This window comes from Triticum urartu, chromosome 3 (assembly GCF_003073215.2).
Source record: "Triticum urartu cultivar G1812 chromosome 3, Tu2.1, whole genome shotgun sequence".
Lineage (NCBI taxonomy): Eukaryota > Viridiplantae > Streptophyta > Magnoliopsida > Poales > Poaceae > Triticum > Triticum urartu.
In genome coordinates, this window is record NC_053024.1 from 26,838,030 (window position 1) to 26,862,967 (window position 24,938).

The window sequence follows — 24,938 nt, forward strand, 5'->3', positions numbered from 1 at the left end:
TAGACAAACAGAGTGTCACTAGTATGCCTCTACTTGACTAGCTCGTTAATCAAAGATGGTTATGTTTCCTAACCATAGACAAAAGAGTTGTTATTTGATTAACGGGATCACATCATTAGTTGAATGATCTGATTGACATGACCCATTCCATTAGCTTAGCACCCGATCGTTTAGTATGTTGCTATTGCTTTCTTCATGACTTATACATGTTCCTATGACTATGAGATTATGTAACTCCCGTGTGCCGGAGGAACACTTTGTGTGCTACCAAACATCACATCGTAACTGGGTGATTATAAAGGTGCTCTACAGGTGTCTCCAAAGGTACATGTTGGGTTGACGTATTTCGAGATTAGGATTTGTCACTCCGATCGTCGGAGAGGTATCTCTGGGCCCTCTCGGTAATGCACATCACATAAGCCTTGCAAGCATTACAACTAATAAGTTAGTTGTGAGATGATGTATTACGGAATGAGTAAAGAGACTTGCCGGTAACGAGATTGAACTAGGTATTGGATACCGATGATCTAATCTCGGGCAAGTAACATACCGATGACAAAGGGAACAACGTATGTTGTTATGCGGTCTGACCGATAAAGATCTTCGTAGAATATGTAGGAGCCAATATGGGCATCCAGGTCCCGCTATTGGTTATTGACCGGAGATTTGTCTCAATCATGTCTACATTGTTCTCGAACCGTAGGGTCCGCACGCTTAACGTTACGATGACAGTTATTATTAGTTTATGCATTTTGATGTACCGAAGTTAGTTCGGAGTCCCGGATGTGATCACGGACATGAGGAGGAGTCTCGAAATGGTCGAGACATAAAGATTGATATATTGGACAACTATATTCGGACACCGGAAGGGTTCCGGGGAAGTTTTGGATAAAACTGGAGCACCGGGGGGTTACCGGAACCCCCCGGGGGGTTAATGGGCCTTATGGGCCTAATGTGGAGAAGAGGAAGGGGCTGCCTGGGCAGGCCGCACGCCCCTCTCCCCCTAGTCCGAATTGGACAAGGAGGGAGGGGCGGCGCCCCCCCTTTCCTTCTCTCCCTCCACCTCTCCTAGTTGGACAAGGAACGGGAGGGGAGTCCTACTCCCGGTAGGAGTAGGACTCCTCCTGCGCGCCTCCTCTAGGCTGGCCGCATCCCCCCCTTGGATCCTTTATATACGGAGGCAGGGGGGCACCCTAGAACACACAAGTTGATCCTCGTGATCGTTCCTCAGCGTTGTGCGGTGCCCCCTTCCACCATATTCCACCTCGGTCAAATCGTTGCAGTGCTTAGGCGAAGCCCTGCGTCGGTAGAACATCTTCATTGTTACCACGCCGTCGTGCTGACAGAACTCATCCCCGAAGCTTTGCTGGATCGGAGCCCGAGGAGCGTCATCGAGCTGTACGTGTGCTAAGAACTCAGAGGTGCCGGAGTAACGGTGCTTGAATCAGTCGGATCGGGAAGACGTACGACTACTTCCTCTACGTTGTGTTAACGCTTCCGTTGTCGATCTACAAGGGTACGTAGATCACACTCTCCCCTCTCGTTGCTATGCATCACCATGATCTTGCGTGTGCGTAGGAATTTTTTTGAAATTACTACGAAACCCATCAGGCTGAAAGCATGGATTCCTCTCTTGATTCACTCTCTCCAGTCTGGCTTCTTGCGGGGCAGATCGATTATAGAAAACTTTACCCTGGCTGCCGAAATGATCCAATACGCACACAAACAGAAAATGCCAGTCATTGCTTTGAAGTTGGATTTTCACAAAGCTTTTGACAGCGTCAGTTGGTCCTGATTGCACAAAGTACTTGAAGCCAGAGGGTTTTCTTAGCTGTGGATTAGTTGGATTCAAATGCTTTTGTCAACCGGCAGCTCTAAAGTCCTTATTAATGGCCAGCTGGGTGCCCCCATCCGGGCTAAGCGTGGTTTTCGGCAAGGTGATTCCTTATCCCCTTATCTTTTCATTATCGTTGCTGACGTGCTACAGAGAATGTGCTGCAAATTGTTCCAAGATGGTTCCTTGCTGCACCCACTTGGTTCAGACAGTTTCTTCCCGGTTCTGCAATACGCGGATGACACGCTGATTCTTTTCCAAGGCACTACGCAGCAGGCGGCAGTTGTTAAGTCAGCGCTCACAACTTTCTCTGCTTTCTCTGGGCTCACCATAAATTTCCACAAGAGCACTCTCGTACCTGTTGCCGCAGAGACCATCACCTGTCGGCCATCGCGCAGATCCTAGGCTGCCCCGTTTCATCCTTTCCATGCAACTACCTTGGGCCTGCCTCTCTCCTGCACAAGATTACGCATGGTATGTTACTGCCTGTTATACACAAAGGGTCGACCGTCGTCTTTCGGGCTGGTTAGCTACTTTTCTATCCTAGGGGGTAGAATTGACCCTTATCAACTCAGTGCTGCTGGTATCCAAGTTATTTCATGTCATGCTTTCCCTGGCCCAGGAATCTCTTGAAAATTGGAGTCTCTCACGTGCTTTTTTCTGGCAAGGCAAGAAAGGTCAAGGGGGTCATGCTTAAGTAGCTTGGGATACAGTCTCGTTACCTCGTATCAATGGCGGTTTGGGTATCCGTTCAGCTGCGGCTCACAACCCAAGCTATTGATGTGCAAGTTTGTCTCCAAAGTTATACAAGGTTCAGACATACATGTTATAACTGGTTCCGCCCACACATATTGTCGGGCTATCCTTCCACAAAGTGCTAGTAGCAGAGACAACTGCCATCTGGAAAAGGGTTCAAAGATCTTGTTCTATGGTCATCAACTCCTCTAAATGTGTTCTGGGGTCTGGTCTTTTGATTTCATTCTGGAAGGACCAGTGGCTTGAAGCGGGCCGTTTATACCAGTTGTTCCCCACACTATATTCCTTCGCGATCCAGCTAGATTTCTCCGTGCACTCACAACACTCCAATGGTTCATGGGCTGTTCAGCTACACCCTAATCTCTCTCAAACGGCCTCAGCCGAGCTTGCTGTCCTGCATGATTTGTTGCTGGGCATTGCTCCGAACTTACTGCATGAGGACCAACGGACTGCTTCCGTGAGCTCTGGACAACTTTGCACTGGTTATTTCTACAGGCTACTCACTTTCCGGGGGGGGGGGTTTGTCAACTCTTGACACCTGGGTTTGGGAGGCAATGATCCCCCTCAAGCACAGAATCTTCCTATGGCTTGCTTTCCGTGGTCGTCTAAACACTAAGGATAACATGGTAAAGAAGGGTTGGTCTGAGGCTTCCTCGTTTGCGCATTGTGACACTTGCCCCGCTGTTGAGACCATCGATCACTTAATACTACGATGTGCATCCGCCAGTGTTCTTTGGGGCAAGTTGGAACTTGACGTTTTGGCTTGCTCAACTACTAACGTTCTATCTTTTGTGGAGCAAGCGCAACACCAGTTCAGTTCAAGCAAAAATGGAATGTTGCTTTCGCGGCTTGTGCTGTCACCTTTGGCATGCTAGGATGACAGAGTCTTCAACTCAAGACTGGTCTGTAACATACACCTGTTATATGCAGCGAGGCATGCTCCGTCTTTGGAGTCTCAGAAACTCAAAGCCCGCAGCGTACCAGGGAGGTTCTCCAGGTTTGGAGACACAAGCTGCTGCATAATTCGTAGACGCCTGATGTAATCACTAGTGCAGAACAGGGCAATAGCACCGGTTCGTAAGGCCCTTTAGTGCCGGTTTCGGAACCGGCACTAACATTTCGGCACTAAAGGCCCCCCCCCCTTTAGTACCGGTTCAGCACGAACCGGTGCTAAAACGGCAACCACGGTGGCACGAGCCAGCTCCGGGGGCCGGGAGCCCTTTAGTACCGGTTGGTAACACCAACCGGTACTAAAATGTTTGGGGGATTTTTGGTTTTATGATTTCTTTTTCATTTAATTTTGTGTTTTCCATTTTAATTCTTTTTCGTTTGCTGGTATTTTACGGTACTACACATTGTACACGTTATGCATATATATAAATAGAATTTCTAGTAGAACCAATCATATATATATATCATCAATGTCTCACAAACCACCATATTAATTTACACATACACACATGTATAGCTATATACAATTTCTCCTACATATGCATGTTGCCTTCGGAGCCAGTGGCATTAGCCTAATTGGTGCCTTCGGAGCACGATGACAATTGGAAGTGGTTCATGACATGTTCGATGGGGGCGGTAGCGGGTAATAGTATTCTCCCTTCGGATTTATGACCTGGTCGAGCAAAAATCCCGCTATTTCCTCTTGAAGTGCTTCTACGCGCTCCGTTTCTAGGAGCTTGTCCCGCACCTCTTTGAACTGTTAAGAAGGAGATCAATATGCATGTGTATTAGTTGTGTGACTAGATATCGATAATGGTGTAAAAATTGTGAATAGTGTTCTGACAAGCGTACCCATTCCTGTCTTTGAGATCTGCTCCTTTCGGACGCCATCATGCGAATGTTCTCGCAAACGCAGTATGCACACAGATTAGTCCCCTGCGCCTGCTTCAGGGCCTTTATTACGAGAATGGAATTTAATTTGATCAGATAATAATTAATCAAGCATGATAATTAAAGAGATGGCAGCTAGCTAGCTAGCTAGTACTACTTAATTACTTACCTTGGATCGAAACCATTTCAGCTGTGGTTTCCATTCGCCTTCCGTGATGCTAATGAACCTTGCCCAAGCCCTGCCCGCCGACAAAGAAAATGAATAAAGGGGTTATTAAATAGTTCATATCATGAAGTGACGAACTGAATAGGCCGAGATATATAGTTAATAATGATTGAAATTACCTGTTGACTATCCCATACAAGATGTTGTAGTCACTATTTGCTTTGAGTAGCGAGTCCAGTATTTCAACTGTTCCGGCGTCAACTTTAATGATACACAAGATCCAGTGAAATCTGCATGCACACACGTTTGCATGTCTTAATTAAGCGGGCATATGTAAGCAAAAACATATAGCTAGCTAGTAGGAAAAAACAGAGAATTTGTAGTACAAGAAAGTGTGACTCACTCGAAGTTGTAAGGAAGTAGTATATCTTCATTGTATTTGAGGCGCTTCAAGAACTCTAGCATGCTGTCCTCTACCTGCTTTTCATAATACTTGCTCATTTTCCATGTGTATTGATTAACGGTGTTTGGGTCAATGAACCCAATGCCATAGCGTCCACCTTTTCTCATTTCATACATCTTCATCCTGCATAATACCACAGAAAAGAATATAGTGAGGATAATTACAGGTAATGATTGATCAAAAGGATCACTACAGCTAGCTTGAGACTTAAATTACAGAAAGAAATCACTTACAGACAATAGCATCTGACGATAGATTTGTCGAGTGCGTCTTGATTGTATAACTGAAACAGTTCAGAATACTCAACGGCCATAGCTTTCTCATGGTAGTAATGATCCTTTCTGACATACACCATGAGGGACTCTCGATCGGATCTCTTGGTAATGTCCATGTACCATTGATGCAATTCATACATTCTCGTTGGGAGCTTCTTGACATCTTCTGGCTTGACCAAAGGTTGGCCCCGGACATATTTCCGTTTTATTTCCTCCTCTGTAATCACAGGCATGTCCTCGATCTCGAGGAGTTGTCCAACCGTGATCTTGAGTTCTTCAGCCTGCATTATATGCTCCTGGGTTATTACCACATCGCCCACCTCGGGAACGTAAACTGTTTGGCCACAATAATATTGGGCGCGCGTACTGCCACGTGTTGTCGGCACAACAAGCGGGGGGGTCGATTGCGCCGCCTGTTCTCCCAGCTGGGCAACGGTTTTCCCGCATTTTTCGACAGCTGCTTGTTGTTTGCTCGAGCTCGAGCTCGCCTCCTTCTGTAGACGTTGTCGATGTAACTTCCTGATGTGGCGCTCATAGTCTGTGTCAACAGGCTTAGGAGCTGGTGGTTGAGCCATACGAATGAAGTGGTCAACTACTTCCACAGGCACTTTCTCCCTTGGCGGCGGTGGCGGTTTCGGTCCAAAATGGGCGTCGACTTCTGCCCGCACTATGGCATTGGTTTGCTCCTCGGTCCTGTCGTAAGCCCTCACAGGAATAGGAGTAGTGAGGTTTGGACCATATTTATATCGCTTGCCTCCGCCTGTACTTCCTGTACTATGACCTCGACTGGTACCGCTACGCACCATAGCTGCGGGGTGTCTCTTCTGCGATTGCTGAGGCGGCGGAGACGGCTGACGGGGCTGAGTTGGACGAGGAGGAGTGGCCTGAAGCTGTGCCGGACTTGGAGGAGGAGTGGCTTGACACTTTGCCGGACTTGGAGGAGGAGGAGTGGCCTCACGCGTTGGTGGACTTGGAGGAGCGGGAGTCTGCTGACTCGGTGGCGGACTTCGACGAGGAGTCGGGTGACGCGGTGTCGGTGGCCTTCGAAAAATGATGCAATCCTTTCTCCATAGGATGATACGATGTTTGGCATCTCCGAGTGTGTGCTCCTCATCACCTCCAGGAATGTCAAGCTCTAGCCCCGAATATTGGTCCGCCACCTCATCAACCAAGACACGAGCATAGCCCGCTGGAATCGGGTTGCAATGGAAGGTTGCCTCGGGGGAATTTGAAAAAGCAACGGCGTCCGCCACCTTCGTGGATATGTTCTTCATTTTGAAGTGTAGCTCACAGTTAGTGTTCTCCGTGATGTCATCCACGGGGTATCTATCCAGCACTACTGCGTCGCCCAGGGCGGAACCCACGCTGCTTCTCGGCATGGATGGGGCGGTGGTATCCAATGCTGGATCATCCGCTAGCTGCTACAGCTGCTGAGACCCCCTTTGCTAGCTAAGTGAGTCGATCTGCTCCTGCTGCCGCTAGAATTTAGCTGCCAATTCCGCTTGACTTGCTTCTAGGCCTTGAAGGCGTTCACAGTCGAGCTTCCTTTGCTCCTCCTCCACCTTCCTCTTCTTCTCCTCCGCAATCTTCTTTCTCGCACGGGTTCTGTAGTCGGCGTTCCAGTCCGAAAACCCCTCATACCACGGAATAGCGCCCTTGCCTCGTGTTCTTCCCGAGTGTTCAGGATTTCCCAGGGCACGCGTAAGCTCGTCGTTCTCTTTGTTGGGCTGGAACACCCCCGATCGAGCCTCTTCTATTGCAACAAGTAGCGCATCGTCGGCTCCGTTCAGACATGCCTTCGTCGAAACATTGCCTGTCTTTGGGTCCAACTCCCCCCCATGCGCATAGAACCAAGTCCTGCACCTGGGGGGCCAGCTCTTACTAACCGGAGTGACACTTGCATCCTCCATCTCTTTCTCAGACTTATCCCACTTAGGCATTGCCACCGCGTAGCCACCTGGCCCCAGCTTATGGAACTTATCCTTTTTTTCGGCATTCTTCTTGTTTATTCTCGACCGTTCCTTAGCTAATTCTGAATCCTTGAATTTCACGAAATCGTCCCAATGAGCACTTTGATTCTCTAGTATCCCCTCGAATACTGGAGTCTTCCTTCCTCCCTTGACGTACTTCTCCCACGTCATTCTCTTGTGGTTCTTGAATGCAACCGCCATCTTCCTAAAAGCAGCGTCCTTGACTTTCCGCACGTCTGCTTCTGTGAAATTATCTGGTAAGGTGAAATGTTCCATGAGAGTATCCCAAAGCAGATTTTTTTGCTTCTCGTCGACAAAAGTAACATCTGGACGTGGATTTGCTGGCTTTCTCCATTCTTGAAGGGAGATCGGGAGTTGGTCCTTCACAATAACTCCGCACTGACGAACGAACTTGTCCGCAATCTTCTTAGGCGCTGATGGTTCGCCATTAGGTCTGATTGCCTCGATATTGTACTTTACGCCCTCCTTCAACTTTTTGTTCGGGCCTCGTTTCGTCCTTTTGCCTCAAGATTTGCTCGATCCGGATGGCTAAAAGAAGAAAGATTGATTCGTTAATATATCTTCAACTCATTTAAAACATGCGATGATCACCAGATTCCTGCTTATATAAATATATATACCTCGCCGGTGTTTGTTGTTTCAGGATCAACATGTTCTTCGTCGTAGTTCATGACTTCATCTTCTCGGTCTTCGCGATCGAATATCATATCACCCTCTCCGGTGTTGTTTAGAAATTCGGAGCCGTCAAAATCTTCTTCATTCTGATCATCATCTGGCCCGCGTATGATATCGAGCATGGTCTGTTCTCTCTCTCTATCGGTATTGTCCGCCATAGCTTTTATTTAACTATGCCAAAAGAAATATAAAACAATTTAGTATAATCTCAAATACATCGTCTCGAATAATAGATATAATCTTGAATACATCATCTCAAATAATAGATATAATATTGAATACATCACTAGCTAGCTAGCTAGCAAGCTAATAAAGATCGAATAGTACAGAGTAATCTAGGCCACTCGCGGTTCCTGAGGTGCGGGCGGTGGACACCCAAAGAGAAGGAACCATCACTGGATCATAGCTCGGGTGATCTCCCCAAAGAACCTGCCAGGTATTGGAGAACCTGACGTCCATAGCAGCCATGTAGCGATGGACGTGCTCGTACTCCTCCCTGACACGGCGACGTACCACCTCCGGCGGGGCCGGCTCCCTCCGCACCGAAAGTGGCCCACGTGAATGCCACCAAAGGAGATGAGGGTCGACGACGGGACCCAGGGCCGGGTTCCTCACCAAGCGTCGCGCCCCTGAAGGTAGCACCTCCCAGTGCCAGCCTGGCGGAGCCCAGTCCCGGACATGGGTCCTCTGAAGCAGGACGTCGTCGCGGACATGTCGACGGCGAGGATGCGGGCCGGGCATCGTCGACAACAAAATACTATATGCCGCAAAAGTAAAGTAACATTTTTTAAATGATGGATTGTGATGATTTCATATATGCAAATTCTAAATTTTATAACTAAAAATATAATAAACTAAAAAAACATCGATCATCGTCTAACAATTTGAAATTAATCTAATTCATCTAGCTAGCTAAAACTAACATTTCCAAAATTTCTAACATTTCTATATAACTAACATTTCTATAACATTTGACATTATATATATTATAACTAACATTTCTACATACTATTTGACATTAATCTAATCTAATTAATTAATTCATCTAAAACTTTGTATGAAAAACAGAAAAATAGAAAAAACTAAAAGCTAAAAACAGAAAAATTGTGTGTGTGTGCGCGTCTAGTGTGTGTGTAGTGTGTGTGTGTGTGTGCATGTAGTGTGTGTGTGCGCGCGCGTGTGTGTGCGCACGGTCGGCGCCGGCGCCGGCGCCGGTGTGCGCTACGATCGATTGGAGGGAGGAGAGGGGCCGGGGAAGGGGCTCACAGCGCGCGCGGGCAAGGTCGAGGCGACGGCGACGGCGAGGTCGATCCAAAGGCGACGGCGACGGCGAAGCGAGGGGATCGGCAACCGGGACGGCGACGGGGGTGCCGCGGAGTCGACGGGGACGACGCGACAAGGACGGGGGCGTCGCGGAGTCGACGGGGATGGCGCGACGGGGGCGGCGACGACGCGGGACGGGGCGGCGGCAGAGAGAAGTGGGAGATGAGAAACTGAAAATTTTCGAAGTGTTTCTTATATAGGGGACACCTTTAGTACCGGTTGGAGCCACCAACCGGTACTAAAGGCCTATTTTGGCCAGGCCAAGCGGGGGGGAGCACCCCCCTTTAGTACCGGTTCCTGGCTCCAACCGGTACTAAAGGACGCCCCTTTAGTATCGGTTGGTGCCACGACCCGGTACTAAAGGGGGTGCGCTGCCAGGCGAGGGGCGCAGAAGTTTAGTCCCACCTCGCTAGCCGAAGGGCGCTCACACCTGCTTATAAGCCCCGCTGCCGCTGCTGTCTCGAGCTCCTCTCTAAAGCAGGCCTTCTGGGCCTACCTCTGCTACTCTGCCCTGTGGGGCCTATTGGGCTTGCGGGCCTGCATCCTGGCCCAACAACAGGTTGGGTTTCTAGTCGTAGGCAGGCCGCTGTGGCCCGGTAGGTGGGCTTTTTTCATTTAGTTTTTTCTTTTCTGCTTTATTTATTTTGTTTTATTTATTTTTAGTTGTTTTTTGCTGTATTTAGAGTTTTTAAATTTGAATAGTTTAAATTTTGAATTATTTGAAATTTGTGTGAATCACTAGTTTGTGAATAACTTAACTTTAAAAATACATTTTCCAGTGATTCTTTTTTATTATGTTTAATATTAGTGTGTTTTATCATTATATTCAATTTGGTAATGCTTAAGTTATTTTAAAATGAAATGCCTTTGTAACGGATGAGTTTTCGTCCGAAACCCTGATACTTCGAAACAGATTGTCCATTTTGTACACGAAGTGCATCCAGTTTTTGCGGTAACCCTCTCTACTTTTTTGCACATGCTATGTGGGTGAAATTATGATACCATGCCAACTTTCATCCTTTTCTGAGTTCATTTGAAATGCTTTTCAATTTCAGGGTCATTTAGCTGAAAAAATCAATAAATGCATGAAAGAATTTGCTTGCACATAAAATTTCTTCACGTTTCAAATGCCAAAACACATAACTAGCTACCCTAACTATTACAGAGATTCCCTCCTGGGTGTGAAACACAGAAGAAAGTGATGATAGCTAAGCCGATCACATCCCAGATCTTTGGGTGTGTAACTTTTTCTTCGCGTGTGTCCCTTTGCGTCGTAGCCATGGAAAATCTTCATCATTTAACGGGATGCTCGGGTCAATATTCACTGTGAATGGAGCAATTTCATCAAACTTTTCATAATCTTCTGACTTGTCTGTCTTGTCATCCACTCCCACGATGTTTCTCTTCCCAGAAAGAACTATGTGCCGCTTTGACTCATCGTACGATGCATTCGCTTCCTTATCTTTTCTTTTTCTTGGCTTGGTAGACATGTCCTTCACATAGAAAACCCGTGCCACATCATTGGCTAGGACGAATGGTTCGTCTGCATACGCAAGATTGTTGAGATCCACTGTTGTCATTCCGTACTGCGGGTCTTCCGTTACCCCGCCTCGTGTCATATTGACCCATTTGCACCGAAACAAAGGGACCTTCAAACCACGTCGATAGTCAAGTTCCCATATTTCTTGTATATAACCATAATATGTTTCCTTTCCCGTCTTGGTTTCTGCATCAAAGCGGACACCACTGTTTTGGTTGGTGCTCTTCTTATCTTGGGCGATCGTGTAAAATGTATTACCATTTATCTCGTACCCTTTGAAAGTTATTATATTCGAAGATGGTAACTGGGACAGCAAGTACAGGTCATCTTCAATAGAGGTGTCATGCATGGTACGTGCTTGCAACCAGCTGGCGAAACTCCTGGTTTGTTCACGTGTAATCCAGTCATCAGACCGCTCCGGGTGTTTGGAGCGTAGCAAATTCTTGTGTTCATCCATATACGGAGCCACCAAGGCGGAATTCTATAGAATTGTGTAGTGTGCTTTAGTGAGAGAATGTCCGTCCATACATATTATTTGTTCCCCTCCTAGCATGCCTTTTCCATCCAGTCTGCCCTTATGCCGCGATTCAGGAACACCAATCGGCTTAAGGTCAGGAATAAAGTCAATACAAAACTCAATGACCTCCTCATTTTGACGGCCCTTGGAGATGCTTCCTTCTGGCCTAGCACGGTTATGAACATATTTCTTTAAGACTCCCATGAACCTCTCAAAGGGGAACATATTGTGTAGAAATACAGGACCCAAAACGTTAATCTCTTCGCATAGGTGAACTAGGACGTGCGTCATGATGTTGAAGAAGGATGGTGGGAACACCAACTCGAAACTCACAAGACATTGCACCAAATCATTCTGTAACCTTGGTATGATTTCTGGATCGATTACCTTCTGAGAGATTGCATTGAGAAATGCACATAGCTTCACAATGGCTAATCGAACATTTTCGGTAGAAGCCCCCTCAATGCAACCGGAAGCAGTTGCGTCATAATCACGTGGCAGTCATGAGACTTTAGGTTCTGGAACTTTTTCTCTGCCATGTTTATTATTCCCTTTATATTCGACGAGAAGCCAGACGGTACCTTAATACTGAGCAGGCATTCAAAGAAGATTTCCTTCTCTTCTTTGGTAAGAGCGTAGCTTGCATGACCCTGATGTATGCCGTCTTTTCCGTGCATACGTTGCTGGTCCTCCCGTGCCTCAGGTGTATCTTTTGTCTTCCCATACACGCCCAAGAAGCCAAGCAGGGTCACACAAAGATTCTTCGTCACGTGCATCACGTCGATTGCCGAGCGGACCTCGAGGTCTTTCCAATAGGGCAGGTCCCAAAATATAGATTTCTTCTTCCACATGGGTGCGCGTCCGTCAGCGACATTCGGAACAGGTTGTCCACCAGGACCCTTTCCAAAGACCACCTTCAAATCCTTGGCCATATCATGTACATCAGCACCTGTACGGTGGCGAGGCTTCGTCCGGTGATCTGCCTCACCTTTGAAATGCTTGCCTTTCTTTCTTACGGGATGCCTTCTCGGAAGAAATCGACGATGTCCCAGGTACACATTCTTCTTACAATTAGCCAAATATATACTGTCGGTATCGTCCAAACAGTGCGTGCATGCGCGGTATCCCTTGTTTGTCTGTCCTGAAAGGTTACTGAGAGCAGGCCAATCATTGATGGTCACGAACAACAATGCCTTTAGGTCAAATTCTTCCCCCATGTGCTCATCCCACGCATGTACACCTGTTCCATTCCACAGTTGTAAGAGTTCTTCAACTAATAGCCTTAGGTACACATCAATGTCGTTGCCGGGTTGCTTAGGGCCTTGGATGAGCACTGGCATCATAATGAACTTCTGCTTCATGCACAACCAAGGAGGAAGGTTATACAAATATAGAGTCACAGGCCAGGTGCTATGGTTGCTGCTCTGCTCCCCAAAAGGATTAATGCCATCTGCGCTTAGACCAAACCATACGCTCCTTGCGTCATCTGCAAACTCCTTCCCGTACTTTCTTTCGATTTTTCTCCACTGCGACCCGTCAGCGGGTACTCTCAACTTTCCGTCTTTCTTACGGTCTTCTCTGTGCCATCGCATCGCCTTGGCATGCTCTTTGTTTTGGAACAAACGTTTCAACCGTGGTATTATAGGAGCATACCACATCACCTTGGCAGGAATCTTCTTCCTGGGGCGCCGGCCCTCGACATCACCAGGGTCATCGCGGCAGATCTTATAGCGCAATGCACCACATACCGGGCAAGCGTTCAAATCCTCGTACTCACCGCGGTAGAGGATGCAATCATTAGGGCATGCATGTATCTTATGCACCTCTAACCCTAGAGGGTAGACAACCTTCTTTGCTTCGTACGTACTCTCGGGCAATTCGTTGTCCTTTGGAAGCATATCCTTTATCATTACCAGCAACTTTCCAAATCCCTTGTCAGATACACCATTCTCTGCCTTCCATTGCAGCAATTCCAGTGTGGTGCCCAGCTTTTTCTTGTCACCTACACAATTCGGGTACAACAATTTTTTGTGATCTTTTAACATGCGCTGCAACTTCTTCTTCTCCAAATCACTTGCGTAGTTTCTCTTTGCATCGGCAATGGCCCGACCTAGATCATCAACGGGCTCATCTGATGCCTCTTCTTCAGCTTCTTCCCGCATTGCCGGCTCAGCTTCTTCCCGCATTACCGGCTCAGCTTCTTCCCCCATTGTTGTATCATCGTATTCAGGGAACCCATGGCCAGGATAGCTGTCGTCGTCCTCTTCTTCTTCATTGTCTTCCATCATAACCCCTCTTTCTCCGTGCTTGGTCCAAACATTATAATGGGGCATGAAACCGGTCTTAAACAGGTGGACGTGAATGGTTCTTGATGTAGAGTAATTGTGACCATTCTTACAGCGAGCACATGGATAAGGCATAAAACCATCCGCCCGCTTGTTTGCCTCAGCCGCAAGCAGAAAAGTACGCACGCCCTCAACGAACTGGGGAGATCATCGGTCATCGTACATCCATTGCCGGCTCATCTTCATTACACAACACCGAATAGACCAAATTAATACAAGTTCATACATAAAGTTCATACAACACTTAAATGCAACAAACAAATAACTCTCTAGCTAAAGCATTTAAATGCAACAACAAATACGATCAAGATCGCAACTAAGGTAACAATGGATCCAACAGCATAATGATACCAAGCCTCACTATCGATGGCATATTTTCTAATCTTTCTAATCTTCAACCGCATTTTCTCCATCTTGATCTTGTGATCATCGACGACATCGGCAACATGCAACTCCAATTCCATCTTCTCCCCCTCAATTCTTTTCAATTTTTCTTTCAAGTACTCATTTTCTCTTTCAACTAAATTTAACCTCTCGGCAATAGGGTCGGTTGGAATTTCAGGTTCAGATACCTCCTAGAAAAAATTTCTATGTCAACTTGATGGGCATAATTTGTCATAAACACGAAATGCAACTAGTTTTAAAAGAGAATATACATACCACATCCGAATCATAACAAGGACTAGGGCCGACGGGGACGGATATCAAAACCATGGCACTATCTGTATAACAAACAACGTACGGGTAAGATAATTATACGAGTAACTATATATCCAAATCACACAAACATCAATTTTTATATAAAATTTCATGAACTAGAGTCTCACCACAAGGTGGTGCCGGCGACGGGACGGTGCGGGCGATCGACGGTGGCTACGATGGAGATTTAGAAGGCACTAAGTAAACCACACCTACATATGCAAACTAAGTGTTATTTTGACCTCAAATTGCATATAAATCAAACACTAGCACATATATATATATATCCTCCCAAATTACTAAACTCACAAATTAATCACTATATAAAGCATTGCAAGAGCTAATCTAGCAATGAGAGATGAAAGGACAAAGTTGCTAACCTTTGTGATCATTTGAATGGATGGGGGCCTTCAAATCTTGACAATTTTTGGGCAAAATGTGTGATGAGCTCGAGAGGAAGAGGGGAAGAACAGAGAGGAGAGGGGAAAGGGGAAGAACAGAGTGTGCTCGGGTGGACGAAGGGTCTATGTAGGACGACCTTTAGTACCGGTTCGTGCCAAGAACCGGTACTAAAGGGGCTGGAGGGGCACCTGTCTGACAACATCCTGCCACCACTCTCATTAGTACCGGTTCGTGGCACGAACCGGTGCTAAAGGTTCGCCACGAACCGGTACTAATGAAAGCGGCCTGGCTAGCCGTTGGAACCGGCACTAATGTATACATTAGTGCCGGCTCAAATACAAACCGGCACTAATGTGCTTCACGATTGACCCTTTTTCTACTAGTGAATCTCCCCTCCTCTCTTCCTCCCTTCCTTCTTTCCCTTTTTTCGATGCTTGTGCTTTGCACCTTGGTGCACCAAACAAGCTGCACTTGTACTTGTACCTGCTACTTCATCAGGCTCTGGCCTGTTTTGAAATATAAGGTCGGCAGCCTGCCACCTTCTTTGTTTTAAAAAAAAGAACAGCCAACGAGCGAATCATCAATCCCGAAGCGAGCCAGAAGAAGCATGGGCCTCGGATCACGGGGAGCACCGCAACCTTTCCGTCGCTCGAAACTGCGTGCTCTGCAGTAACTCCAGGGAAATGGCTGGCCATCTTGCAGTTGGCTACCATTTCTCTCGTGAAGTTTGGTGGCCACGCTGAGGCGTTGCGGTCTTGCTCACCACACAGACACCGAGCATTTACACGTTGTGTGCCTGGTGGCCTCACACTCGGAATGTACTCTCCAAACCGGCATGCAAAAGATTCGACATCCTGGCACTGCTCACCCTCTGGAAACTATGGACTTTCAATGGCGCCCCGAGCACCACTAGGCAGGTCTACACCGTCATCGCAATGGAGGGCGACTTATGGAAGAAGGCAGCACCGCTGCTGGGTTGCAAGCTATTTGGAAACAGTGGCGTGTGTGTAGATTGGTAGGCATAGTTTAAATTCGAAAGATGCGGGACCAAACTCTTCTATCTGGTGTAACTCACGGTGCCAACTCTCGTCCAATTAACAAGATACTATATTGAATCCTTCAAAGAAAACACAAGATATATTGAAACCTACCGACTGCATGTGAAGCTAGTAAATACATTAATTGGAGCTAGCTTTTGGACCATACTCATGTGTGGTGTGCGGCTATATATTGCACACACATATGTGAAATTCATAATTTAGTTGTGCTAGCAACAAAAGTAGAAGGGATATATCAGGGTCAATATACAATAGTTCAATCTACTGGGTGTGCAACCACTACGGTATTAGAGATTGGTCATTTAGCTATACCCGCAGTGACCATACACATTGGAAAAGGAGACATCTGGAAATGAGGGGAAACAATATGCTTAGAACTAGATCGAAGATATCTATGGCGTCGAGCACCCTACATGGTAGGACACCATATAGGACACCATGTAGTCTGTTGCCTCAAGCTTTCTTTTGTTTTGAAAGACCCTCTGGTGCCTGGTGCTTTCATATTGATCAAAACAGGGAGCCATATGGGAAGAGTACAAAGGTGTATTGTGATCCAATGATCAAGGAGAAAATACAAAAAAAAGAGGCGCCACTAGGCAACCCTTCCAGCTCCTAACAGCTTGCCATGATACTACTTTAAGGTCGTTTTGGCCTAAATTCTCGACTTATCCCAAAAGGGCTCAATGAATTTTGCACTCGCCTGCACCAGAGTTCAAAATTGCGTGTCTGACAACTATAATGCCGCTCATCCGAAGCAATCTTGGCTCGGAAAATGCTCACTCATTTCTTTCTTGCCAAGATCCTCCATAAGGATTAGCAGCGCTAGTCTTCGCGGTTTTTAAACTATTGGATTTGGCCGCGTTGATCAAACACACTCAAAATCATAGTCTTTTACTATCAAACACCATGCGAACTGGCGGGATTTCATGAAAAAGCCCTCCGACTACCGTTGCTTATGAAGCTGCTTTTCTTCCTCAACGATCAGACGACCTGTTTTCATTTATTGACAAATAATAATAATTTGCCGCCTAGCTGCGTGTTCAATGTTCTTTTTGCTGGCAACGCAAGCACAGGATATTCACCAACGCCTCCAACGAAGCTTTGTCTGTGTTGTCAAAGAAGCGAATCAAAAGCTCATCTTCCTCATACATTGCTCAGTTCTAGGGTGATGTGGACGATTATTGACTCTCTCAACATTACTCTGGGTTACGACTCACACCTCTCTTAACACCTTTCATTGTTGATCATCTCCGACTCGGCAACGTTAAAGTAGGACACGCATGAATCGCATGTGTAATTATGGCTCGCTGTGCATATCAATCCTTAGACCCAAGTGTAGCCCGGGCTGCATCGGCGCACAAGTCTTCCAGTAACTAGAATGCAAGGACCTCTCAGATTTGGTCATCTCGTAGATCTGAAAATGAATTTTTTCTTTGGTCAACAGTTGTGACAAATGAATTTCCATCCCAAAGGCGACTACTCTTATTGACAATTGACATAAGTTACTTAATGCTTTAGTGGTCTTGTCGGGATTAGTTCTGTGGCCGGTGCTTTTGTTCTTATCTCCCGCTTCTTTGATTATCGGCCTGACTACAAATTTATAAAAGAAAAGGTTCAGCGATGGATTTTAGCCGCCGTAGTTACCCCCCACCCACTCCCCATTATGCTTAGTGGTACGCCTGGCTTAAAAGGACAGAGTTCTTTTGATGCTCAACCACATGTACCACTCCTACTAATCGAGCACGGGACCACTATTTAGTGGTGGTTTATTCTAATCCAGCAAACACTGGCTTCTAGTCAACCTTCAAGTTCACGATTGACACCTTCTCTCCTATATGGCCGGCTAGCGCTGGGGTGAACGATCTCTTTGTTTGCTCCAGTCCGTGGTGGTTGGTTTTGGCAAGTTATGGCCTGTGTTGCTGATGGTGTGTTCCTCTAAAAAGTACAAGAAAAAACTCCATTATATTCTTTTTGCTAATAATGTAAGTTTTGAATGGACCAACCGGTCCCATGATTTTTACATCTCACGTTATGTGGATCAAGCGGATATGTCGGTGGTACGTTCTTGTCATGATCGTCGGTAATATACTCGCCTGGATCGTAACCCTCTACTTTCAGTATTTGTGCCCGTCCGAATCATGTTGCACCTTAAAATGGTCTATTAAGCTAGGAAATACTTGGTAAAAAGATGTAAAATCAGTAAAAATAAAATAAAAAATTCCAAAAATGAACCATGAGATTTAAAAATTATTATATGTAAGAACTAGCATGGTAGTCCAAGCAATTGTGCAATGAACATCTTGATTTTCCCTCCTCTATAAATACACCTTTAGGGTACTTGAAAACAATAATTTTCAGTTAAAAACATTGAAATTTTATACACACCACTGAGCAACAAGGCCTTTAGCTAATATTGTCGGGCAGATTCAAATTCAAAGATGAGGGACCAAAGTTTTCTAGTTTAAGTCACCGTACCAACTCTAATATAATTAACAAGATAAGTTGAACGCTCCAACTGCGCGCCAAGCTAGTAAACATTAATTGGAGCTAGCCTCTTGAACAGTACTCAAAACGGTGTGCAGCTGTATATATATATACACTCTATGCATATATGAAATTCACAATTTATCTGCACTACCAACCTAAACAGAAAGGACCTGTTCAACTTACTAGGTGTACAACCACTGCTGTATGAGATCGACCGTCTAACTGTACGTGCATAATTCATATATGTAGGAAATGGAGGCCCGGGAAATGAGGGGAAACCATATGCTGTTGTGCCACCTCTCATCGCGTGTCACCGTTTTTTGATTCACACCCAGGATCGTACGCACCGCACATCGTTCACTCCGAAAACTGCACGTGCTAGGCTAGCTTCTTCATACATTCGTCTCTTCATTACATTGAATAATGATAAAATCTCTCCTCCGACCATAATAGGCAACCGCTCGTCCCTGCACACTTGATCAGCAAGGAGGCCACGAATACAAGGAAGCTTAGTAACTTTTAGGGCTAGTAAGCTTGCACGTGCAACACATGTATAATATTTAGATTTTATTGAGTAAAATTTGTTTTTTGAATCCTTAAAACCTAATCCCCTAATTCAGGACAAGAAACTCACTAATTTCAATTATTAGCATCCCCAATCACATTTTCCAAATGGATTGTCAGCTGTTTCTATCAGCAAGACATGGGGCACTCTTGGGCAGGTCTCTAAGCACGCTCGAGTCATTCATTATGCAAATTAGTGGTGATGATGAACAAAATCTAAGGATTGAGAGCGTAATGAAGAGAAGAGAGTAGAGCAGAAACCAATAGGCAATGAAAGGGAGAAGGGTGACCATCGACATCCAGGAGGGAGTGTCGGTGTCAAAACCGGCGGATCTCGGGTAGGGGGTCCCGAACTGTGTGTCTAAGGTCGATGGTAACAGGAGACAGGGGACACAATGTTTTAGCCAGGTTCGGGCCCTCTCTATGAAGGTAATACCCTACGTCCTGCTTGATTGATCTTGATGAATATGAGTATTACAAGAGTTGATCTATCACGAGATCATAATGGCTAAACCCTAGAGGCCTAGGTTGTATGGTTATGATAATGTATATCTCCCTCCGGACTAAGTCCTCCGGTTTATATAGACACCGGGAGGATCTAGGGTTACACAAGGTCGGTTACAAAGAAAGGAATCTACATATTTGGTCGCCAAGCTTGCCTTCCATGTCAAGGAGTGTCCCATCCGGACACGGGTGCCATCTTCGGTCTTCGTATATTCACAGCCCATCAGTCCGGCCCATGGCTAACAGGCCTGACGCCCGATGACCCCTTAGTCCAGGACTCCCTCAGTACCCCCTGAAGCTGGCTTCAATGACAACATATCCGACGCGTAGATCTGTCTTCGGCATTGCAAGGCGGGTTCCTTCCTCTGAACTCCAAGATAGTCTTCGGACGTATTTGAACGTGTCCGGACCTTTGTATTGATCTTATATTTATTGATCTTTGTATTGCTGCTCAATGTTCTAAGCATGGATATAATGACTCTCTCATTTTGTTATTATTGCCATGTAAATGTTGTCATTACTTGTTTATTTGGTATAGTAAGTACATTTGATTGAGACTAATATCCTGTTACTTGACATGGCAGTGACTATCTCTTTAAGCTTCTGCTTATCGGAGACTCAGGTGTTGGCAAGTCATGCCTTCTCTTAAGATTTGCCGTAAGAATCCCTATCTAAAGCATGATTTGTCCACTATCTTTTATAGGTCTTCCCTTTTTTAATATGCATCTTCATCTTAAAAGTTTGATACAAGTTGTCTTCGGGATATCATGGAAACTGTCAATTTATTTTTAGCCTCAGTAAACTGTATGATTTCCCACTACTTAATACGAATGAGGAGTTCATTGTTGGTAGCTACTGTTTCTTAACAACATGGAGATGATCCCTATAACATTCTTGTTGTTACTAGTTAATTTACTCTGACCTCCTTAATATCGACTCTTTTGGCAGGATGACTCGTACCTGGAGAGTTATATCAGTACTATTGGTGTTGATTTCGTAAGTATATTTACTTTCTTGGTCTGAGTGTTGATGTTCTGGCTACCTTAATTGAACTTGTAGTTTTGTTTTCTTCCAACTTTGTCGATAGAAAATACGTACCGTGGAGCAAGATGGAAAGACTATGAAGCTGCAAATCGTGAGTCTATTCTTTCTTTCATTATGTCCAGTATGCATGTACCATCAAATCCAGATTGTCCATCGAATCCAGATTTGACAAAATAGAAGACTTTATCGGGAAACATTTCATTTATAGCCCTCTTCTGTTTTGTGGAGTTTGCTGGATTTTCCCTTTGCACAATATAGCATGCCGTTATTCATCAGTATTTATGTGGTTGTTAGTTGAGGCCAGTTCACAGGAAACAGAAACTCCACTATGCCTGAATATGTAGGCAGTTGCACAACCCCTTTTTACCTTTTGGATTTTTTAGTTCCATCCATTTAAATTACTGTTGAACATAAAGAATAAGAGTAGTTTAGCCCATTAAATTAAATGTTATAAAGTTTCTTAGTTCGCATAAAGAATCGCACTTTCAAGATGTTTTTAGATACCAAAGTGACGCCCATTTTGAACATCATATTTAGGGGCCTGATAGTATGTCATTTAAATACTTGGGTGGTACGGTAGCTCATGCTGCACCTACTGTTGGCATTTGGCGATTCTTCCTTCCTTTTGTGTGACACATTACATTTAGTGATGCAAGATATCCTTTTCCTTTTCTTTAAACCCCTCTTTGGTACCTTTGTTTTTATCAGTGGGACACTGCTGGGCAAGAACGCTTCAGAACTATTACTAGCAGCTACTATCGAGGGGCTCACGGGATCATTGTAAGTTTGTTTATGTGAAATCTTATTTTTATTTTTCACATGCTATTTAACACGCATAAATGTCCACTTTTTATATATTTTGAATACATATATACAAATGGGGTTGCAGATTGTCTATGACGTGACAGACCAGGACAGCTTCAACAATGTGAAGCAGTGGTTGAACGAGATTGATCGCTATGCTAGTGAGAATGTTAACAAGCTTCTTGTAGGGAACAAATCTGATCTCACTGACAAAAGAGTTGTATCATATGAGACAGCGAAGGTACCTTATGCTTTACTCATATCTGCTGAAGCATTCTTTCTGCTCTTTGTGTTTACATTTGGTGTATGCAGGCATTTGCTGATGAGATTGGCATCCCATTCATGGAGACCAGTGCAAAGAATGCCTTGAACGTTGAGCAGGCTTTCATGGCTATGTCTGCTTCAATCAAGGACAGGTGTGTGTTCCCAGACGGTTTAATTAGCACAGGCCATCCTACCAGTACACTTTTTTTTAACTACCATCATTTTACACTTTATTTACTGCTCATTGATGCTCTGTTCGTATAGTATCATAACCAAAATTGCCCTACACTCTTTAGCATGTTGCTGTTAACTGTTCTATGTTATTCCTCACGGTGTTGTTCTATATACACCTCATAGAAAGAGCATATAATTATGAATACAAATCTTGGTTTCCAGGATGGCGAGCCAGCCAGCCGCAAACAGCGCTCGCCCAGCCACGGTGCAGATACGCGGGCAACCTGTCGAACAGAAGACGAGCTGCTGCTCTTCTTGAAATGCAGGCAGCCGCCATCCATGTTACCCAAATGGAGACGCAAACTTGGCCGCGCCATCCTTGAGTCCATGCTTCTACATAGGCCTACTACATCTTACACCTTCATTCCATTCTTTCTAGTGTACTTATTAGCTCTTGAATCGTTGGACTTGTAACACCGGATGGAGTTTGGAGACAGTATCTTCTTCTAGTTGTGTATCTTGAATGGTTATATGTTACGATTTGCAGCTGTTGCTTTTCTTCCCTAAATTTAAGGCGATTTCTACTTTTACTTGACCAAAATTTTCCGTTCTTCAAAATATTATCTGACAGTATGCTTATCTTTGTGGTAAAAAAGGTCCTGGTTATAGTTTTCAAGGTGACTTGTTGATTGTTGAAGGCAGCATTAGGAATGTGCACAACATGACAAGTTAATTGCCAACATTAAATCAGTTGGGGCATGTTTGGTTGCCTGCATCTTTTGTCTCAGTGGGCCAGGTTGAGTTGCCTGTATTTGTGCTATTGGTATGCAAAGCAGAGCTGTTTTGCTCATCCCGTGGTGGTCTTACACACAAATGCAACACTTCATATCATACATAACATAAGAACAACATAATACAATTAACAGTACAAATAAAAACAATAGCTAAATAGTTCAGAATAGCTAATTAAACCATAGTTTAAGACATCAAAGGCATCCCATGCCCCTGCACGACCCTAGGGTGTTGAACCCTGAGCAAAATATATAGTTTTGCAGTAAGTTGAGCAAAATATACAGTTTTGCAGTAAGTTCAGACGATCAAGCCTAGCCCGGAGAGTCACATGACGAGCAAGTCGCTGTGGATGATTGTGTGGCGCCGATAGAAGTAGTGTCAACTGCTCCCGAGCACCATCTGCCCCTGAAATGTATGGCCCTACACCTAGAACTCACACCACTTGTTGGCAGAGGCTGACAACACCAGGAGGGTTGACGACTGCCATTTCTTTATCACCGTCCTAAAGGCAGGCGGGATGACCGGCATGGTGATCTCTTCCTCGTTCTTGATTTGCACGTAGAACCCGACTGACTGCCCGTGTATATAGAGTAAATTGCTCAAAGCCACTACATTTGTGGCTAGAGTACTCTAAAACCACCACTTTTGCCAGAAATCACAATAAACCACCACTTCCGCGGCAAGTGAGTAACAAATCACACTGATTTGGAATTGAACGCATCTAACAGCAAAACTGACATGTGGGACCCGTCTATCCGGGCTGATGTGGCAAAGACTAGTCCTAGTCAATGGTTGACCTGCTAAGGTGGACGGGGGTCCTACCTGTCAGCCACACCTCTTGTCTTCTCTCTCCTCTCCTTCTTCTCGATAAAGCGGAATCCCAGCCGCCACGCCATGGTCGGCGCAGAGAGAAGCAGGCCGCGCCCGCCTAGCTCCCCTCCTTCTCCTGATCCAGCGGAAGCCGCCGCCGGTGCCGGAGCTTTACGCCGCCGGTGGCGCCACGCCCTGCCTCCCCCATTTCTCCTAGATCCGGTGGGATCCCAGCGCCGGCAAGCCAAGGTCGGGCGAACTCCTCCTAGCCTCGACACCCCGCCCCGCTACGACAACCACTGCTGCTGGCCATGGCCAGAGGCGAGATCCTTCCCCTCACGCCACAGGCAACCTCTCCCATCCCTGTCTTCCTCGCGAGCGCTGGCACGAGAGCCACGGGAGCCAGAGGCGGGGAAGGTGTGCTGCTCCCCATGGCAACGCTGGTGGCGGCGACGCACCGGGAACCCCAAGGCGCGGCTAGCGGACTTCTTCGCAGGCTTCGGCTCCGGCGGCGTGCTAGTGGCGCGCGACACCGACGACGCGCGTCGACTCTCTCCCTGTTTTCCTCGCGAGCGCCGGCATGAGAGCCACATGAGCCAGGGCGGGGAAGGTGTGCTGCTCACCGTGGCAACGCTGGTGGTGGCGGCGCACCGGGAACCCCAAGGCGCAACTAGCGGACTTCTTCACAGCCTCCGGCGTGCTGGTGGCCACGACACCGACGACGCACGTCGACTCTTCTCCGCGGAGGACGCGCTAGTGAGTGGGGCGACCTGGTGAGAGGGGACCGGCTCGCCGTGCGAAGAGGAGGGGCGGAGCTCGTCGAGGTGCGGACGGAGGGGCAACATCGCCGGAGAAGTGCTGGACCGACGGAGTAGGTGTTGTGCGTGCACATGAAGTACTCGACGAAATGCCAGAGCCTAGTCACCTGTCTACGTGTTTATTCTTTGCCAAGTCAGCCTGCATGTGGGCCAGGCATGTCAGTTTTTCACTTAGTCACGGCTGACAGCTCGTTTAGTGCATTTTGTTACTCACTTGCCGCGGAAGTGGTGGTTTTTGTGATTTCTGACAAAAGTGGTGGTTTTGGAGTACCCTAGCCACAAATGTGGTGGCTTTCAGCAACTTACTTGTGTATATACGGTTCAAATCTCGTTTTTATACATCCATCCATGACGCTGATGAGGCATGCCAGGGTGTCAGGGACAAGGCGTGTGGCCTACTTTTGTTTTGCGGAAAACCCCCCAAAATAGTTGTTTTCTTATAAAAAAGGCCCTCAAAGAAAAACTAATAAATTGTAAAATTAACTATTAATCAATTTATAATATTTAAAAATAGTCCGGGGTTCGAACCAGCGACACAGGTGTGCGTGGCTAGCCAGCCGACCGGTTCAAATTTGGAGGTGTTTGGTTCGCAATTTTACACCGGTATCTGATTACATCGCAAACCGATACCGTTAATCGTGTTTGCTTCGCTTTGCAGATCCCGCATAGAGAGGTCCCATCACAGTTTATGTTACAGCCAGAGCGAGCCGACTCGGGCGAATTCTTCTGGCTTCGATCCCTAATCCCGGCCCAGTCCCGTGCTAGCTGCCTAGACGTGGGGTTCCTGTTTG

General features: G+C 46.1%; 1 protein-coding gene across 1 annotated transcript; it reads left to right on the forward strand.

Moving 5' to 3' along the window:
- The first annotated feature begins 19,949 nt into the window (after positions 1-19,949).
- LOC125542516 (GTP-binding protein YPTM2-like) lies at positions 19,950-22,317 on the forward strand. Its single transcript, XM_048705582.1, has 7 exons — positions 19,950-20,098; positions 20,390-20,437; positions 20,529-20,576; positions 21,194-21,265; positions 21,375-21,530; positions 21,602-21,705; positions 21,950-22,317. The coding sequence occupies exons 3-7, from the start codon at positions 20,562-20,564 to the stop codon at positions 22,044-22,046; spliced, it is 444 nt and encodes a 147-aa protein (XP_048561539.1). The 5' UTR covers positions 19,950-20,098; positions 20,390-20,437; positions 20,529-20,561; the 3' UTR covers positions 22,047-22,317.
- The last annotated feature ends 2,621 nt before the right edge of the window (positions 22,318-24,938 follow it).

Excerpts from the sequence above, each read along its gene's own strand:
- LOC125542516 (XM_048705582.1), top strand. Across the intron at positions 21,531-21,601 it reads TATCATATGAGACAGCGAAG|GCATTTGCTGATGAGATTGG; the intron begins GTACCTTATGCT and ends TGGTGTATGCAG. Across the intron at positions 21,706-21,949 it reads TCTGCTTCAATCAAGGACAG|GATGGCGAGCCAGCCAGCCG; the intron begins GTGTGTGTTCCC and ends CTTGGTTTCCAG.